Below are 15,692 nucleotides of genomic sequence, written 5' to 3'. Positions count from 1 at the left end.
TTATGGACCTGATGGGGTCCCTCCTATTGTTCTCAAAAACTGTGCTTCCGTGCTTGCACCTTGCCTGGCCAAACTCTTTCAACTTTGTCTATCGACTTCTACCTTTCCTTCTTGCTGGAAGTTTGCCTACATTCAGCCTGTTCCTAAAAAGGGTGACCGTTCTAATCCTCAAACTACCGTCCTATAGCTTTAATCTCTTGCTTGTCTAAAGTTTTTAATCTATCCTCAATAGGAAGATTCTTAAACATCTGTCACTTCACAATCTTCTATCTGATCGCCAGTATGGCTTCCGTCAAGGTCGCTCTACTGGTGATCTTCTGGTGTTCCTTACTGAGTCTTGGTCATCCTCTTTTAGAGATTTCGGTGAAACTTTTGCTGTCGCGTTAGACATATCAAAAGCTTTTGATAGAGTCTGGCACAAAGCTTTGATTTCAAAACTGCCCTCCTACGGTTTCTATCCTTCTCTCAGCAACTTTATCTCAAGTTTCCTTTCCAACCGTTCTATTGCAGCCGTGGTAGACGGCCACTGTTCTTTCCTAAATCTATTAACAGTGGTGTTCCTCAGGGTTCTGTCCTGTCACCCACTCTCTTTCTATTATTCATTAATGATCTTTTAACCAAACTTCTTGCCCTATCCACTCCTACGCTGATGATACCACCCTACATCTTTCCACGTCCTTTCAGAGACGACCAACCCTTCAGGAAGTCAACAGATCACGCAGGGACGCCACAGAACGCCTGACTTCTGATCTTTCTAAGATTTCTGATTGGGGCAGAGAAAACTTAGTAGTGTTCAATGCCTCAAAAACTCAATTCCTCCATCTATCAACTCGACACAACCTTCCAGACAACTATCCCCTCTTCTTCAATGACACTCAACTGTCTCCTCTTCCACACTGAATATCCTCGGTCTGTCCTTTACTCATAATCTTAACTGGAAACTTCACATCTCATCTCTTGCTAAAACAGCTTCTATGAAGTTAGGCGTTCTGCAGCGTCTCTGCCAGTTTTTCTCGCCCCTCCAACTGCTAACTCTATACAAGGGCCTTATCCATCCTTGTATGGAGTACTCTTCACATGTTTGGGGTTTTTCACTCAGTTTTATTTGATAGTGTGGAATCAAAAGCTTTTCGTCTCATCAACTCCCTCCTCTGACTGACTGTCTTCAGCCTCTTTCTCACCGCCGAAATGTTGCATCTCTTTCTATCTTTTATCGCTATTTTCATGCTAACTGCTCTACTGATCTTGCTAACTGCATGCCTCCCCTCCTCCTGCGGCCTCGCTGCACAAGGCTTTCTTTTTCCTCTCACCCTTATTCTGTCCAACTCTTTAATGCAAGAGTTAACCAGTATTCTCAATCATTCATACCTTTCTCTGGTAAACTCTGGAACTCCCTGCCTGCTTCTGTATTTTCATCTTCCTAGGACTTGACTTGAGGGAGGTTTCAAGACATTTTTCCTTGTCTTCTGGCAAATTTCTTTCTCATCTTTTAGGGAACATGCAGTTTAAGTGGTCCTTTTATAAATATCTTGATGCCTTAGGCAAACTTCCCTCTTGCATAAGAAAAATAGTAGTAGTAGCAGTAGTAGTAGTAGTAGTAGTAGTAGTAGTAGTAGTAGTAGTAGTAGTAGTAGTAGTAGTAGTAGTTTTAAGAGAGCAGTGTCAAGACATCCCTGGCTGCTGGATGACTTTTTCTGACACTTTAGGGAACCTGCAGTTCCAATGGGCTTTTTTGTATCATGTTGTTACCCGTGGCAGCCTTCCATCTTGTATAAAAAAAATAGTAGCAATAGTAGTAGTAGTAGTAGTAGTGATAGTAGCAGTTGTTGTTGTTGTTATTATTTTGGTTAATAGTATTAGTAAAAGCTTTTTTTTATGAACTAGTTTTCAGTATATAGAAAACCGCCTCTCTTCTACTAAACCTCATCGTCTTTTCTTCAGCGAAACACAGATGTCTAAGTCAACTGAGAGTATCTCTTTTCTGTTTCCTCCTACCTTCTTTGTCCTCTTTTTTGTTGCAGTGCTGGATGTTGCGTCTATGTGTGCAACGACTTGACTTGCTCTCGTGCCGGTGCTATTGAATTTTTCGATTTTTCCATCTGGCTTCGACTCAATAGTCACTCTCTAACTAAATTTATCTGTCGTGATAATAGTATTCTCAATATTATTATTATTATTATTATTATTATTATTATTATTATTATTATTGTTATTTTTATTATCATTATCATCATCATCATCATCATGATAATTAATGTCATTATCTTTGTCATCATCATCGTTATTATCATCATCGTTATCATCATTATCTTCATCATTAGCATTACGATTATTATTATCATCATCATCATCATCATCATCATCATCATTATTATTATTATTATTATTATTATTATTATCATTATCATAATTATTATTCGTATTAGTAGTAATAGTAGTAGTTGTTGTAATAGAAATAGTAGTAGTATTGGTTGTCATTAGTACAGCTTGTTAGTAAAAATTGTAGTTGTTCTGTTTGAAGTTTATTTGTTGATAATATTAATAGTAGTTGCAATAGTAGTAGTTATTATTATTGTAATTATTATTATTATGAATGTTATTATTATCATCTTTATTATCATTATTATTACTATATCAATATGAGTTAGTTCTTGTTATGGTGGTGGTGAGCAGCAGCAGTAGTGATGAAGTAGTAATAGTGGTGGTGGTGGTGGTGGTGGTGGTAACGGTGGTAGTGGTGGTGGTGGTTGTTGTTGTGGTGGTGGTGGCAACGGCAGTGGTGGTAGAGTAACAGTGGCGGTGGTGGTGGTAGTGATAAGTGGTAGCAGTGGTGGTGGTGGTGGTAGTGGTAGCAGTGGTGGTGGTGCAGCAGTGGTGGTGGTGGTAGTAGCAGTGGTAGTAGCAGTGGCAGTAGCAGTGGCAGTGGTAGTAGCAGTAGTAGCAGTAGTAGCAGTGGTAGCAGTGGCAGCAGTAGGCAGTGGCAGTGCAGCAATGGTAGTGGTAGTAGTAGTAGTAGTAGTAGTAGTAGTAGTAGTGGTAGTGGTAGTAGTAGCAGTAATAGTTATTGTTTTTATTGCTATATATATTTTTAATGTTAATAGCTTTTCTTGTCAGTGATAATATTTGTAGCTCTTTTTATTAGTAATAGTTAATAGTAATTGTTGTTGGTTGTAGTAGTTGAGTTGTTGAAATAATAGTTGATTAATAGCACTAATAGTAATAAAAATAATAATTGTAGTAATAGTAGTAATAGTACAATTAATAGTATTAGTGGTAGGTAGTCCTGCTGCCTCCTGCATCGGACGGTTTATGGATTAGCTAGATGGTGTCGTTTTTGTTCGAAACTGTTCCTGTGTTTACACTTTGCCCAATTCAAACTTTTTCAAATGAATGTCGCATAATCTACCTTTCCTTACTGTGGTAAAAACTTGCAGCCTTTATTCATCGTCTTCCTTAAACGGGTGACTGTTAAACTAGTTATCTTGCTTAAAGATTTTTAACGGAGGATAATATTCCAGGTTCGGTTCACATATTTAAAAAAAAAAAATTATTTTAGCTTTTGTTATTTGTGAAACATTTATAACTTCACAATCTTCTATATGATCGCCTGTATGGTTTTCGTTTAGGCCGCTCCAATAGTGATCTTTTACCTCTTCTTAGTGAGTCTTGGTCATGTTTTTTTAGTGATTTTACTGAAACTTTTATTTTTGGCTTAGACATATCAAAATCCTTTGAGATAGAGTCTAGCAGAAAGTTTTGATGTTAAAGCTACTTTCCTACGGCTTTTATCCTTGTCTCTGTAAGCATAAATCAAGTTTCTTTCCTGAACGTTCCATATCTGCTATGCTAGACGATAATTGTTCTTTTCCTAAATGTATCAGATGTATCCTCAAGCTTCTCTTCTGTCACTCACTCTCTTCCTATATTTCATGAGTGATCTTAACTAAACTTCCTGTCCTATCCACTTTATGTGGACGATACCACCCTGCCTACTTTTCCACGTCTTTTCATTGACGATCAGACAGAACAACCGACTTCTGAACTCTCAAAAATTTATGTTTGGGACGGAGTGAATTTAATATTGCTCAATGCTTCAAAAATTCAACTCCTCCATATATCATCTCTACACAATCTTCCAGAAAACTATTTCCTTTTCTTCAACTTCGATGTTTCGAGTCGTCTCTACTCGTTTTCTCACCCTCGAACTGTTAAGTCTGAATAGGGCCCATTTTCGTTCAATATGGCGGGGTTCCTCCCATACATCTCTTCTAGACAGGGGAGAATCAAAAGCTATGCGTCTTGTCAGCTCCTCCAACAGACTGCCTTCAACCTACTTATTATCGATGTAATATTGCATCCCTTGCTATCTTCTTTCGCAATCTTGACATCAACTGCTCTTATGTAAGCTTTCTCGCTTCCGAGTGCGGACCCAGTCTTAGGTTTGGGCCTTGCCTCAGCTCGATGTCAGTGGAGGACCTCACTATAGCGACACAAACTTTAGGAAACTCTAAGGGCGTTGGCAACACTTCGATCATACATCAATTCATCCCCGAGTTAGATTCCATGTTTTACACGTAGTGGTCCTCCTGTTGTGTTTACCATTTCAGAAATTTAATTCCTTCATGTAACTATCGGCTCGGTTAGGAGAGTGGTGACTAAGTAGGACTTTTTCTTTTTTTTTATCTTTTTGTAGTCCTTGGCCAGTCCTCGCCTCTTACAAGAAAAAAAAAAAAAAAAAAAAAACGCTGAAGCCACATGACTCTAACGAACCATAGGAAGAATGGACTTCATTGTAAGGAGGTAGAGTTTACAGGGACCAATGAAGCAAATATAACTCTCAGTTGGTGCGTCAGAAACTGTAATGGGAATATGCATTGATATACGCGATCAAGAACCTCATGCTTACCCATAATAGTTGCTGTAATGCATTTCCAATTGACACGTGAATTGAAGGTAGTAGAAAAGACATGAACAGAATAAAGTATGCGCGAAATATCTCCCTACGATCTCCGCAGCTATGTTTGTCTGTGTGGCAGAATGACCTGTTATGTTGGCTAAATATAGGTATATGCTCATTCATCGCCCGAGGTGTCTTCCCCAATAGTCCGTCAGTAGTAAGTACGTACTCGTAGAAAGATGGAGGCAACATACAAGTCTATCCGTTTGATCAGCATTCTTTTTTTCTTTTATTTGTATGGGTAAAGGAACCATCCGTGAAATATTTAAGGTTTAACCAGTTATGTTCAAGTCGCTTTGGTGTAACGGCCGCCAACCACCGCGAACGTTGCATGTACTCGTAAATAGCTTTATAGGATTCCTCCGAACTGCCATTCGCAATAGCACCAGAATACACGACTAATGAAAGCTCGTGCGGCATGGTGTTTGTTTGATCATAGGTAGCCACAATATTATGGTAAATAGCTAAGTCCTCGATTCCTGTAGCTTGCTTGTCTGATTACCTTATCATTAATGAAGTGGCATGAGGCTTTCAACGCCGGTTGAAAACCAGCAATGATAGTAATAATAGTAGTTGTTAAAAGCAACAGTTGTTATTCGTAGTAGTAGTTATTGTTAATAGAAGTTTTTTTTATATATATATATATGTATATATATATATATAAAAGGAGAAAGCTGTCCAAGAGCAAACAAAAGAATGAGAAAAGAAAAAAAAAAAAAAGGCCCACGTAGAATGTCAGTCCCCGTGCAAGTTCGAGAGTTAACTAAAGGAAAGTGATAAAATGTCTTGAATCATCTCTTAATCTCTCTTAATGAGGTCAATTCATAGGAAGATGGAAGTACAGAAACAGGTTGGGAGTTCCTGAATTTACTAGGGAAAGGTATGAATAAATGAGAATACTGGTTAACTCTTGCATTAGAGGAGATAGGGACAAAATAGGGGTGAGAGGAAGAACAAAGTATTGTGCAGAGAAGCCGCACGAAGAAAGAAGGCATGCCGTTAACAAGATAAGAGTAATAGCAAGAAAGTAGCTGTAGAAGATAGCAAGAGATGCAACATTGTATCGGTGACAGAGAGGTTGAAAACAAGCCAGTCAGAGGAGAGGAATTGAGGAGAACGAAAACTTTAGATTCCACACTATCTAAAGAAAAAAAAAAAAAAACTGAGTGTAAGGCCCCCACACATGCCATACATGGGCGGATAAGTTTCTAGTACAGAATTTATAGTTAGGGGGACGAGTAAAACTGCGGAAAAAACCTCAAAACGCCCAGCTTCATAGAAACTGTTGTAACGTAAAATTTGCAATTTACTGTAGTAAAGGAAAGACAAAGAATGTTCAATGTAAAAAAGGGTAACAGTTGGTCGTTACTGAAGAAAACGGGATAGATGTCTAGATGGTTGTATTGAGTTGATAGATGGAGGAATTGAGTTTTTGGGACATTGAACACCACTATGTTTTGTGTCCCTCGGTCAGACATCCTAGAAAGATGAGAAGTCAGGCGTTCTGTGCCACCCTGCGCGATCCGTTAACTTCCTACATGGTTGTTTCTGAAAAGATGTGGTGGTGTCATTAATGTAGGAATGGATGGGGTTTTGGTTTAAAAGATCGTTGATAAATAACAGGAACCGAATAGGTGACAGGACAGAAATCTGAGAAACACCACTGTTGGTATATAGATTTTAGAAGAGCAGTGGCCATCTACCAAAACAACAATAGAACGGTCGGAGAGGAAAATTGAGATAAAGTTACAGAGGAAAAGATAGAAAGAATAAGAGGGTAGTTCGGAGATCAAAGCTCTGTGACAGATTCTATTAAAAGCTTTTGATATGTCTAAGGCAACTACAAGAGTTTCACCCAAATCTTTAAAAGAGGTTGACCAAGACTCAGTAAGGAAAGCCAGATCGCAACTAGAGGGGCCGCGACGGAAACCATACTAGCGATAAGATAGAAGATTGTAAAGCATCAAATGTTTAAAGAGTTAAGTAAATAAGAAAAAAACTAAGATAAACATGATATTAAAACCATAGGGCAGTAATTTGAGGGATTAAAACAGTCACCCTTTTTAGGAACAGGCTGAATGTAAGCAAACTTACAGCAAGAAGGAAAGGTAGAAGTTGATAGACTGACTTGAAGGAGTTCTGCCAGCAAACGTGCAGGCACGGAGCCACAATTTTTTTAGAACAATAGGAGGAATTTCATCAGGTCTATAAGCCCTCCGAGGGTTTAGGCCAGCGAGGGAATGGAAAACATCATTGCAAAGAATTTTAATCGATGGCACGAAATAGTCAGAGGGAGGAGGAGAGAGAGAGACTGGGGTTAATGGCAAATGTTTGAAAGAAGAGTTCAGCTTTGAGAGATAGAGGAGATAGCAATGGTGCCATCATGATGAAATTAAGGAGAGAAAGATGAAAAAGAAAAGTTATTATGTGTTTGTCGTGATGTTAGAAGTCTCGATGGGAGCTGGATTTTGTTATTTTCTATTAATGAAGGGATGTTAGACAAGATGGAGAACAGACTTGGCATAATTTCAGGCAGAATTGTAAAACGCATGAGATTCAGGTGATGGAAGGCTCACGTATCTTTTCTAAGCGAAAACAGGCTGCGTTAATTAAGCCAAGATTTGGAAGGTTTAGATTGAGAGAAAGAGTAAGAAATGTACGTGTCCATGCCAAACACTATTACCTTTGATATTTGTTGAGCACACAAAGATGGGTCTCTAATACAGAAGCAGTAATCATTTTAATGAAAATCAACGCGAAACGCCAGAGGCTCCTCCGTGGTTGTAGTTAATAATAATTATTGTGGTTGTTGATGATAGTAACTTGTTTATAGTAGTAGTAGTATTAGTAGTAGTAGTAGTAGTAGTAGTAGTAATTGTTGTTGTTGTCGTTGGTAATAATAATAATAATAATAATAATGGTAGTAGTATAGTAGTAGTATTAGTAGTAGTAGTAGTAGTAGTAGTAGTAGTAGTAGTAGTAGTAGTAGTAGTAGTAGTAGCAGTAGTAGTAGCAGTAGTAATAGCAGTAGTAGTAGCTTTGTATTCCTCTCTCATAGATAACATTTCCTTCTTTCCAGAATGAACTCTCACTTTCCTCTTTCTTTCCTCTCTTCAATCAAATTTCATCCGTTTCTCTACCTTCAGGGATGACAGAGAGATGGAGGTAAGAGTGGAATGGGAAGGAGGAGATTTCACCCACGCCGTCGTCCCTGCTCGCTCTCTCCAGACTCTCCTCTTGCCCTGGGATGGCGACGCCAACCACGCTAAGAGGAAATATTTTTTGTAAAGGCATCTTTTATAAATCATAGATATATAATATAACTGACAGAGTGAGTTCGCCTTGAATTGAGGGTTATGAAAAAAGTGCAATGTATATACTTTTTTTTTTTTTTGTAAACTCTGGAACTCACTCGGTGTTTCCGTTCTCCCTCCTTCCAAGTACTCGATGTGTTAACTAAGGCAACAAGACACGCGGTACTTTCATGTGTTCGTAAAAAAATAACTTTCTTCATATCGAGTGTTTTTTCATCATTGGTTTGCCCGTATTCTGAAGCGTATTGTTTTCTCACCACGACTATTTAAAAAATCCAGAAACATGTGTAGTCCAGTTCTTAAGGAGGCAAACCATTTATATGGTCGAAAAAAAAAATTATAATTGGTATATGACTTCGTTAGGCCTATCTGCATCTTGTGCACCACCCTGCCAGGTACTATATCGTAATGGGTTTTAAAGTTTAAATACGTTGGGAATTTAAACTTATGTCACTTATCTTCTTTTTTCAAACTCAAATTCAAAATATTTTTTGTTGAAAAACAACAAAGGAGAGGGCTGGATCATGCCAGCCAACCCCCATGCTTTGTGTGTATAAAATTAATGTAGAGTACATTTTCCTTTTATCAATAGAAAAGTGCAAAATTATAATGCATTTTTATCTTATAACTGTGTTTGGGTCAGTGCTATAAAATACAGTATCACAAGTAACATTTCAATATCTAGAGGCAAACATAGAATATTTCTTAATTATCTCGGTTAAAAAATCATTATTAATGAACCAGCATATAAGATCAGGAAGTTCCCAGTGTCCCTGGGGTCTAAATTCGTCCAGTGAAGGACAGTGCAATACATAATGTTGAAGAACGTGATCCCCAGGACTTACACATTAGTGCAAGGCTCAGGCTCACCTCCTCTAGACACTTCCCACTAGTATTTACAACTCAACCTAAGTCTCACAGTGACCAGGTCTTGTAAAGCACTATGTCTACTATATACTTACTCCTCTGTGTCATTCAAGACCTGTAAGTAAAGTGAAGTACTAACACTGCTCATCTCACAGCATTTATCCAGTTCTTCAACAATATTGTAAATAACATGAGACCTTATTAGTGATCTTATAAAGCTATAAGTGCATACATTGCCAGGATCACCACTACCATTATTGATGGCACATCGAGCAAGTGAATCCACTTTTTCATTAAAGTGTAATCCTACATGGGAAGGCATCCATATAAAGTATGACATCATATTATTTCTCTCCATGACATCTAACACATTTAAGGCATTTATTTACTCAGCCGGGGAGGAAGACAGGAGTTCATATAAAGCACTTTGACTATCAACAAAAAAGTATACATTTTTCTCCATAGATGATGTAATATGTAAACCCTCAAATATTGCATATAATTCTGTTCTAGTACTGGACAAGTTATTAGGTAATCTTTTGGATATCTCATAATCATTATATTCTCCTGTGGAAGAAAATTCCCTAATAAGCACACCACATCCTGCCCTACTACCTTCAACTGAGCCATCACAGTACACATGGACAACATGTCTACGTGAGTACTGTGACAGTTTCTCAAGAAAATGAGCTCTTAACTCAAATTTACACAATTGTTCCTTAGGGTAAGAGAGGTCGTCAATATCAACATTTACATTGAAGGGACTCCACTTAGTATAACAACGATTGTGAGTAAGCGCGCTAAATTCTTCCATCTCATCAAACTTTTCCAAAACTTTACACAGTTTACGAAGATGTAAGTTATTAGATGCACTATGATCAGTATATAATGCCATAGGATCTTTTTGAACATCAGATACACCATTACATACCATACAACAAATAGTACAAGTTATTTCTTGAATTCTCCAGATAATACTGTGTAACCTCAGCTCTTTGCAGTTGTAGTACATCCTAAAATTATTCTCATTGCCTTATTTTGTATGACCTTACTTGCTATGTGCTAAACTGCACCAGTACCGGTGCTGCATAATGAATGAGAGACCGCACACACACACACACACACACACACACACACACACACACACACACACACACACACACACACACACACACACACACACACACACACATATATATATATATATATATATATATATATATATATATATATATATATATATATATATATATATATATATATATATATATATATATATATATATATATATATATATATATATATATATATATATATATATATATATATATATATATATATATATATATATATATATATATATATATATATATATAAAACTCAGGCGAGCTAATCTCGAGATACATTTATTTTTAACATGTTCAATGCAAAAATTACCATTCAGGAATTCCAATTGCACACACAAATACTTATAGTTAAGCACCCTATTTATCTTAATGTCATTTATTACAGGTTCTCTACACTTTTTCTGTTTTGCTTAGTTTGATTTATGACGAGCCCTATGGTCAGACAGAGTCTTTCCTGTTCTTTCACAGTCCTGGCCATTATTTTAGGTGTATCACATTGAAGGAGTATGTGGTCTGCATATATAATAACTTTGGTACCTTTAGTGAATTTATGTTGTGCAATTTTGTCCATAAGTATATTGTACAAGACGGGGCTAAGGACACCCATCTATGGTGTACCCAATTCAAATGCTTCTTCAGTAGAATACAGTAGATACACTTTACCTTTCCTATTGCATAAGTAATCCTGTATCCTCCTTAATAATTTTCCATTGTCTCCTTTAAATACAAGCTCCTCCAATATAACTTCTTTGTTTGCTGTCAAAAGCTCCATTCAAATCTACATACACACGACGGGAGGCACTGGTGTTAGTAATACAATGTACAAAACAGTCACTTCTTTCACGACCCTTCATAAACTCGTATAGATTTGGTGACAATTAATCTCCCAGTTTATATAATAGCCTACGTAAAATAATTCTCTCCATTTTACACATACAATTCATAAGAGATATGGGACGATACTTCCCATTATTCTTAGGAACAGGTACAATTATGGCAGTCTTCCATGCAGGAAGTAAAAATCTATTTCTATAAGACATATTAAAAACATCTAGTATAAGATTATTACTCTTAATAGTAATAAGCTCATTAATGACGTCATATGTGAGACTATCTCCACCAGTACATATTTAGTATATCCCCTCAACTCATTCACTTCAGATCCAGATTCCTGCACAGCAATAAAGTCAGGACTCTGTTGGAGAGCATAGGCATGTATATGAGTCATCCTAGTTCGTAAGGCATTAACATTCCAGGTCAAAGGAAGGTAAGTTTTTTTATTCATGATATGGGCTAATCTCCTTTAAGTAGAGACCACCGTTCTCCCAGGGCTCTCAATCTGTCCGAAATCTCCCATTGGAAGTCCTCAAACTTCTCCATGATTAATTCAATAGCCCTTGATTGATGATTAACTGTTTCCTGTAAATCAACTCCAACCTAGATTGTATTAGTGAAACCACTTTGACTACTATCTTATCGGTTCTTTCATTAATTTCCTTGAATTTCATCCCATTGGCTTCTGTTTTTCACCCCATTGGCTTCCCTGATTTTCATTTAATTTAGTAATTGAATTCTAATAGCCTTTTGCTCATTAATAATTTCTGTTAACATTGCATCATATTTGGCAATAAGGAAGACAGTCGATCTACTTCACCTTGGAAGTTCTCCAATCCAGTTGTAAGTCATGATGTTGCACCAGTAGCCGCTGTAATAGGTGCACAAGCGCTTCATGTGAATTCCCTGTAACGATGGGAATTCTTTTTGCAGTGCCGTACCAGTCCATGCAGGACTTGAAGGTAGTGGAGCTGGACGATATACTGTAGTAGGCATAACTTGTGTCTGTGTCATGTGAAAACGTGATTTTCTGGGACATAGTGCATAGCTGGCATTATGGTGTCCACCACAATTGCAGCACTTTTGTGGTACCACTTCCTTACGTTGTATCTTGTCCCTACATTCTTGTGACATATGACAACTGGCACATTATCTGCAACGCACAATTGAGGCTCGACAGCGGCAAACTTTGTGTCCCCACTTACTGCAACGTTGACACAGATCCAGTTCAGGTACGTAAGGTGATAATTTCTTCCTAACAAGGATATGGACTTCTGAAGGTATAGGCCCCAAAACTACCCCTAGGAATCTTTTTATTCAGGATTGATTTAAAAACTTTAGACAAGCAAGAAATTAAAGCTATAGGACGGTAGTTTGAGGAATTAAAACGGTCACCAATTTTAAGAACCGGTTCAATATAAGCAAACTTCCAGCAAGAAGATAGAAGTTGATAGAAGGAGTTAACTGAGCTTGTCCAGGCACGGTGGAAACATGGAAGCACAGCTTTTCAGAATAGGAGGGACCCCATTAGGTCCATAAGCCTTCCGAGGGTTTAGGCCAGCAAGGGCATCATTACAAAGAATTTTAAATGAAGACATGAAATAGATATAGGGAGGAAAAGAGGGAGGGACAAGCCCAGGCTCATCCAAGGTGGAGTTTTTATTTTTTAGCAAAGGTTTGAGAGAAGAGATCAGCTTTAGAGAGAGAAGAGATGGCAGTGGTGCCATCAAGATGAAATACAGGAGGGAAAGATGAATAAGTAAAGTTATTGGAGATGTTTTTTGGCTAGATGCCAGAAATCACGAGGGGAGTTAGAGTTTGAAAGATACTGACATTTTTTATTCATGGCAAGTTGAAGAACAGACTTGGCATGATCCCGGGGAGATTCAGGAGATGGAAGGCTAAAGTACCTTTTGTGGGCAACCTCTCACATATAATACGAGTACAGGCAATATTAAAAAAAAGTTTAGAAGGTTTAGGTTGAGAAAAAGAATGAGGAATGTACGCCTCCATCCCAGACACTATCACCTCCGTTATGCGTTCAGCACGCAGCGATGGGGTCTCTGACATGGAAACAGTAATCATTCTATGGAAAATCAGCATAATACCTCCTCAGGTTCTGGCAGAGTTAAAACGCCAGAGGCACTCCCTCTTTGGGGAATCCTGAAGAGGGATTAGAGAAATAGGGCAAGATAAAGAAATGAAACTGTGAACGGAGGAGCCCAACGGAGAAGATAGAGTGACAGCATAAAATAAAAGATTAGAGGTAGGAAAAAGATCAAGAATGTTGGGCGTATCTCCAAGATAAGAACATAAGAAAAGAGGGAACCTGCAAGAGACCGTCAGGCCTATACGTGGCAGTCCCTCTGTGCTTAAGCTACCACTGAGACCGTTCCACTCATCAACCACTCTGTTTGGAAAGCAGTTTCTTCCCATTTCTTTCCTAAACCTGAGTTTTTCAAGTTAAAACCCATTATTTCTTGTTCTGTCCCCACTACTGATCCTGAGATTTTCGTTCATGTCCCCTTTGTCAAAACCCTTATACCACTTCACCCGTACAGCATCAGCAGATCTGAGACTTTGTGATTTCGCCAGTGCTGGCCACATCATGTTTTTTTTTTTTTTTGCTAAACCAGTCTTAAATGATGTGCAACAAATGAAAATGACAGTCATTCCTCTCAGAACCGACTGGAAGTGGTATCAATTGGTGCGATATATTTTACGCTAAGGTTAGCGACTTAGCAAAGCCTTATGTGACTAGTTTATTCGCTTCCTCGTTTCTCACCAGTCGATCCCCGAGTTGGACACATGCATAATATCCTGAGTTGAAAGAAAAACAACATGTCATGTTTTGCTGCATGGGAGTGCTTGTGGATGAAAATGGACACGAGATATCGCGAGGGAGTGTTGCCTTTCACGGTGCAAATATTTTCCGAGTAATATGTATTTGTTTTTCCTTATAACAAAGCAATTGGAAAATTCTTATTTATGTCATACAAAGTTTTCACTACCATAATATAACAGTTACCAAAAACATCTGAAATGGTAAGAGTAAGTAATGGAAATTACGCTGCGTTTATATTAGCGGAGTTGAGGCGTCAGTTTCCCGCTACACCTAGCTGAAGGCAGCAGAAACTGCTAAAGTTCAAAATTGTAATAAATAAATACAGGAAGCATTCATGCTAGCAGGGACGAGGAGGCAGCATGAGCAATGTCTACAGTGCATGATGGCAGTATAATGGTAGGTTTTGAGGACGCAATACCTCCGAAAACACGAGAAAGCTCGCCGACGTATCTCATACGTCTCTGACGCCCGGTTCGCTCAGAGTAGCCGACGTATCTCGTACGTCTCTGATGCTGTACGGGTTAAATACTTCTATCAGGTCTCCTCTTAACCTTCGTCTCTCTAGAGAATGCAAATAGAGTTTTTTTTCAGTCTCTCTTCGTAGGGAATATTCCTCATCCTCTGTAACTTTTTAGGCATCCTCCTTTGCACTAACTCCAACAGAGCTATGTCCTTCCTGAATTGTGGGGACCAGAATTGTCCCGCATAGTCAAGATGTGGCCTGACCAGCGCCAAAGTATAATTTTAGTATCACTTCAGGATTCCTGCTTTTAACACTTCTAAAAATGAATCCCAATACTCTATTCGCCTTATTTCTGGCCACAATACATTGCTTTCTTGTACCGAGATCCGAGCTAACTATGACTCCTAGATCTTTCTCATACTTGGAACTTCCTAGTGCCACGTTATCTATTGTGTATCTATTGCTTGGATTATCTCAACCCACGCTCAGCACCCTGCACTTGTTAATATTGAACTGCATTTGCCATATATCTGTCCATTCTTTCATCCTATTCAAGTCAACCTGCAAAGCCTTGGCATCCGAATCGGACTTAATTAATCTACCTATTTTTGTGTCGTCCGCAAATTTACTGATATCACTATTCCCCTTCGTAAATCCATGTTGTGTTTGATTTATCAAGCCATGTTTGTCTAAGACTCTAAGTGTTCCCTAATGTGTTTTGCTATTATTGATTCCATTAGTTTACCCACAATTGAAGTTAAGCTGACAAGCCTATAATTAGACGTTAGGGTTTTATCTCCCTTCATAAATATGGGATGGATGGATGGATGGATTCGTCTGAGGCGCCGCAACAGCTGGGGTCATATGGCGCCGCAACTATAGTTTAAAAAAAACTAAAAGTAGTTAGAAAATAAAACTAAAGTTAACTAAAAACTAAGACTACAATAAAATTAAATAAAACATTAAAATACATAAGAAATAAAATTTACAAATTGGGGAGGAGGCCCGCTTCTCCCAGAAAGCTAAAAACGTCATGGCCAGGGGCCAGAGAAGCTGGTCCAAGGACCTTTGAGAGATAGTAGACACCGCTATCCCTACCGCGACAGCGGTAGAGGTAGCGGTGTCGTAACTCGATCAAACTAGGGCACTCCACCAACAGGTGCCGCACGGTGAGCGGCACCAAACAGTCATCACAGTAAGGTTGAGGGTCCCTGGTCAGGAGGTACCTTTGTGTAAGGTACGTGTGACCTATACGAAGTCGCGCCAATAAAGTCTGTGCACGGCG

At 38.4% G+C, this 15,692-nt stretch overlaps 1 protein-coding gene across 2 annotated transcripts in view; it reads left to right on the top strand.

Moving 5' to 3' along the window:
- The window catches only part of LOC123518587 (lysosomal acid glucosylceramidase-like), a 164,608-nt gene extending 155,727 nt beyond the window's left edge, over positions 1–8,881 (top strand). For both annotated transcript variants that reach the window (XM_045279486.1, XM_045279478.1), the window contains one exon: positions 8,104–8,881. In XM_045279486.1, the coding sequence (XP_045135421.1) occupies positions 8,104–8,245 (142 nt within the window). In that variant the 3' untranslated portion in view covers positions 8,246–8,881. The remainder of the gene's footprint in view (positions 1–8,103) is intronic.
- Positions 8,882–15,692: the final 6,811 nt, after the last annotated feature.

The sequence above is a fragment of the Portunus trituberculatus genome, chromosome 6 (assembly GCF_017591435.1).
Source record: "Portunus trituberculatus isolate SZX2019 chromosome 6, ASM1759143v1, whole genome shotgun sequence".
Classification (NCBI taxonomy): Eukaryota; Metazoa; Arthropoda; class Malacostraca; order Decapoda; family Portunidae; genus Portunus; species Portunus trituberculatus.
Note: the sequence above shows the minus strand (reverse complement) of the source record. Positions and strands in the feature narration are given on the sequence as shown.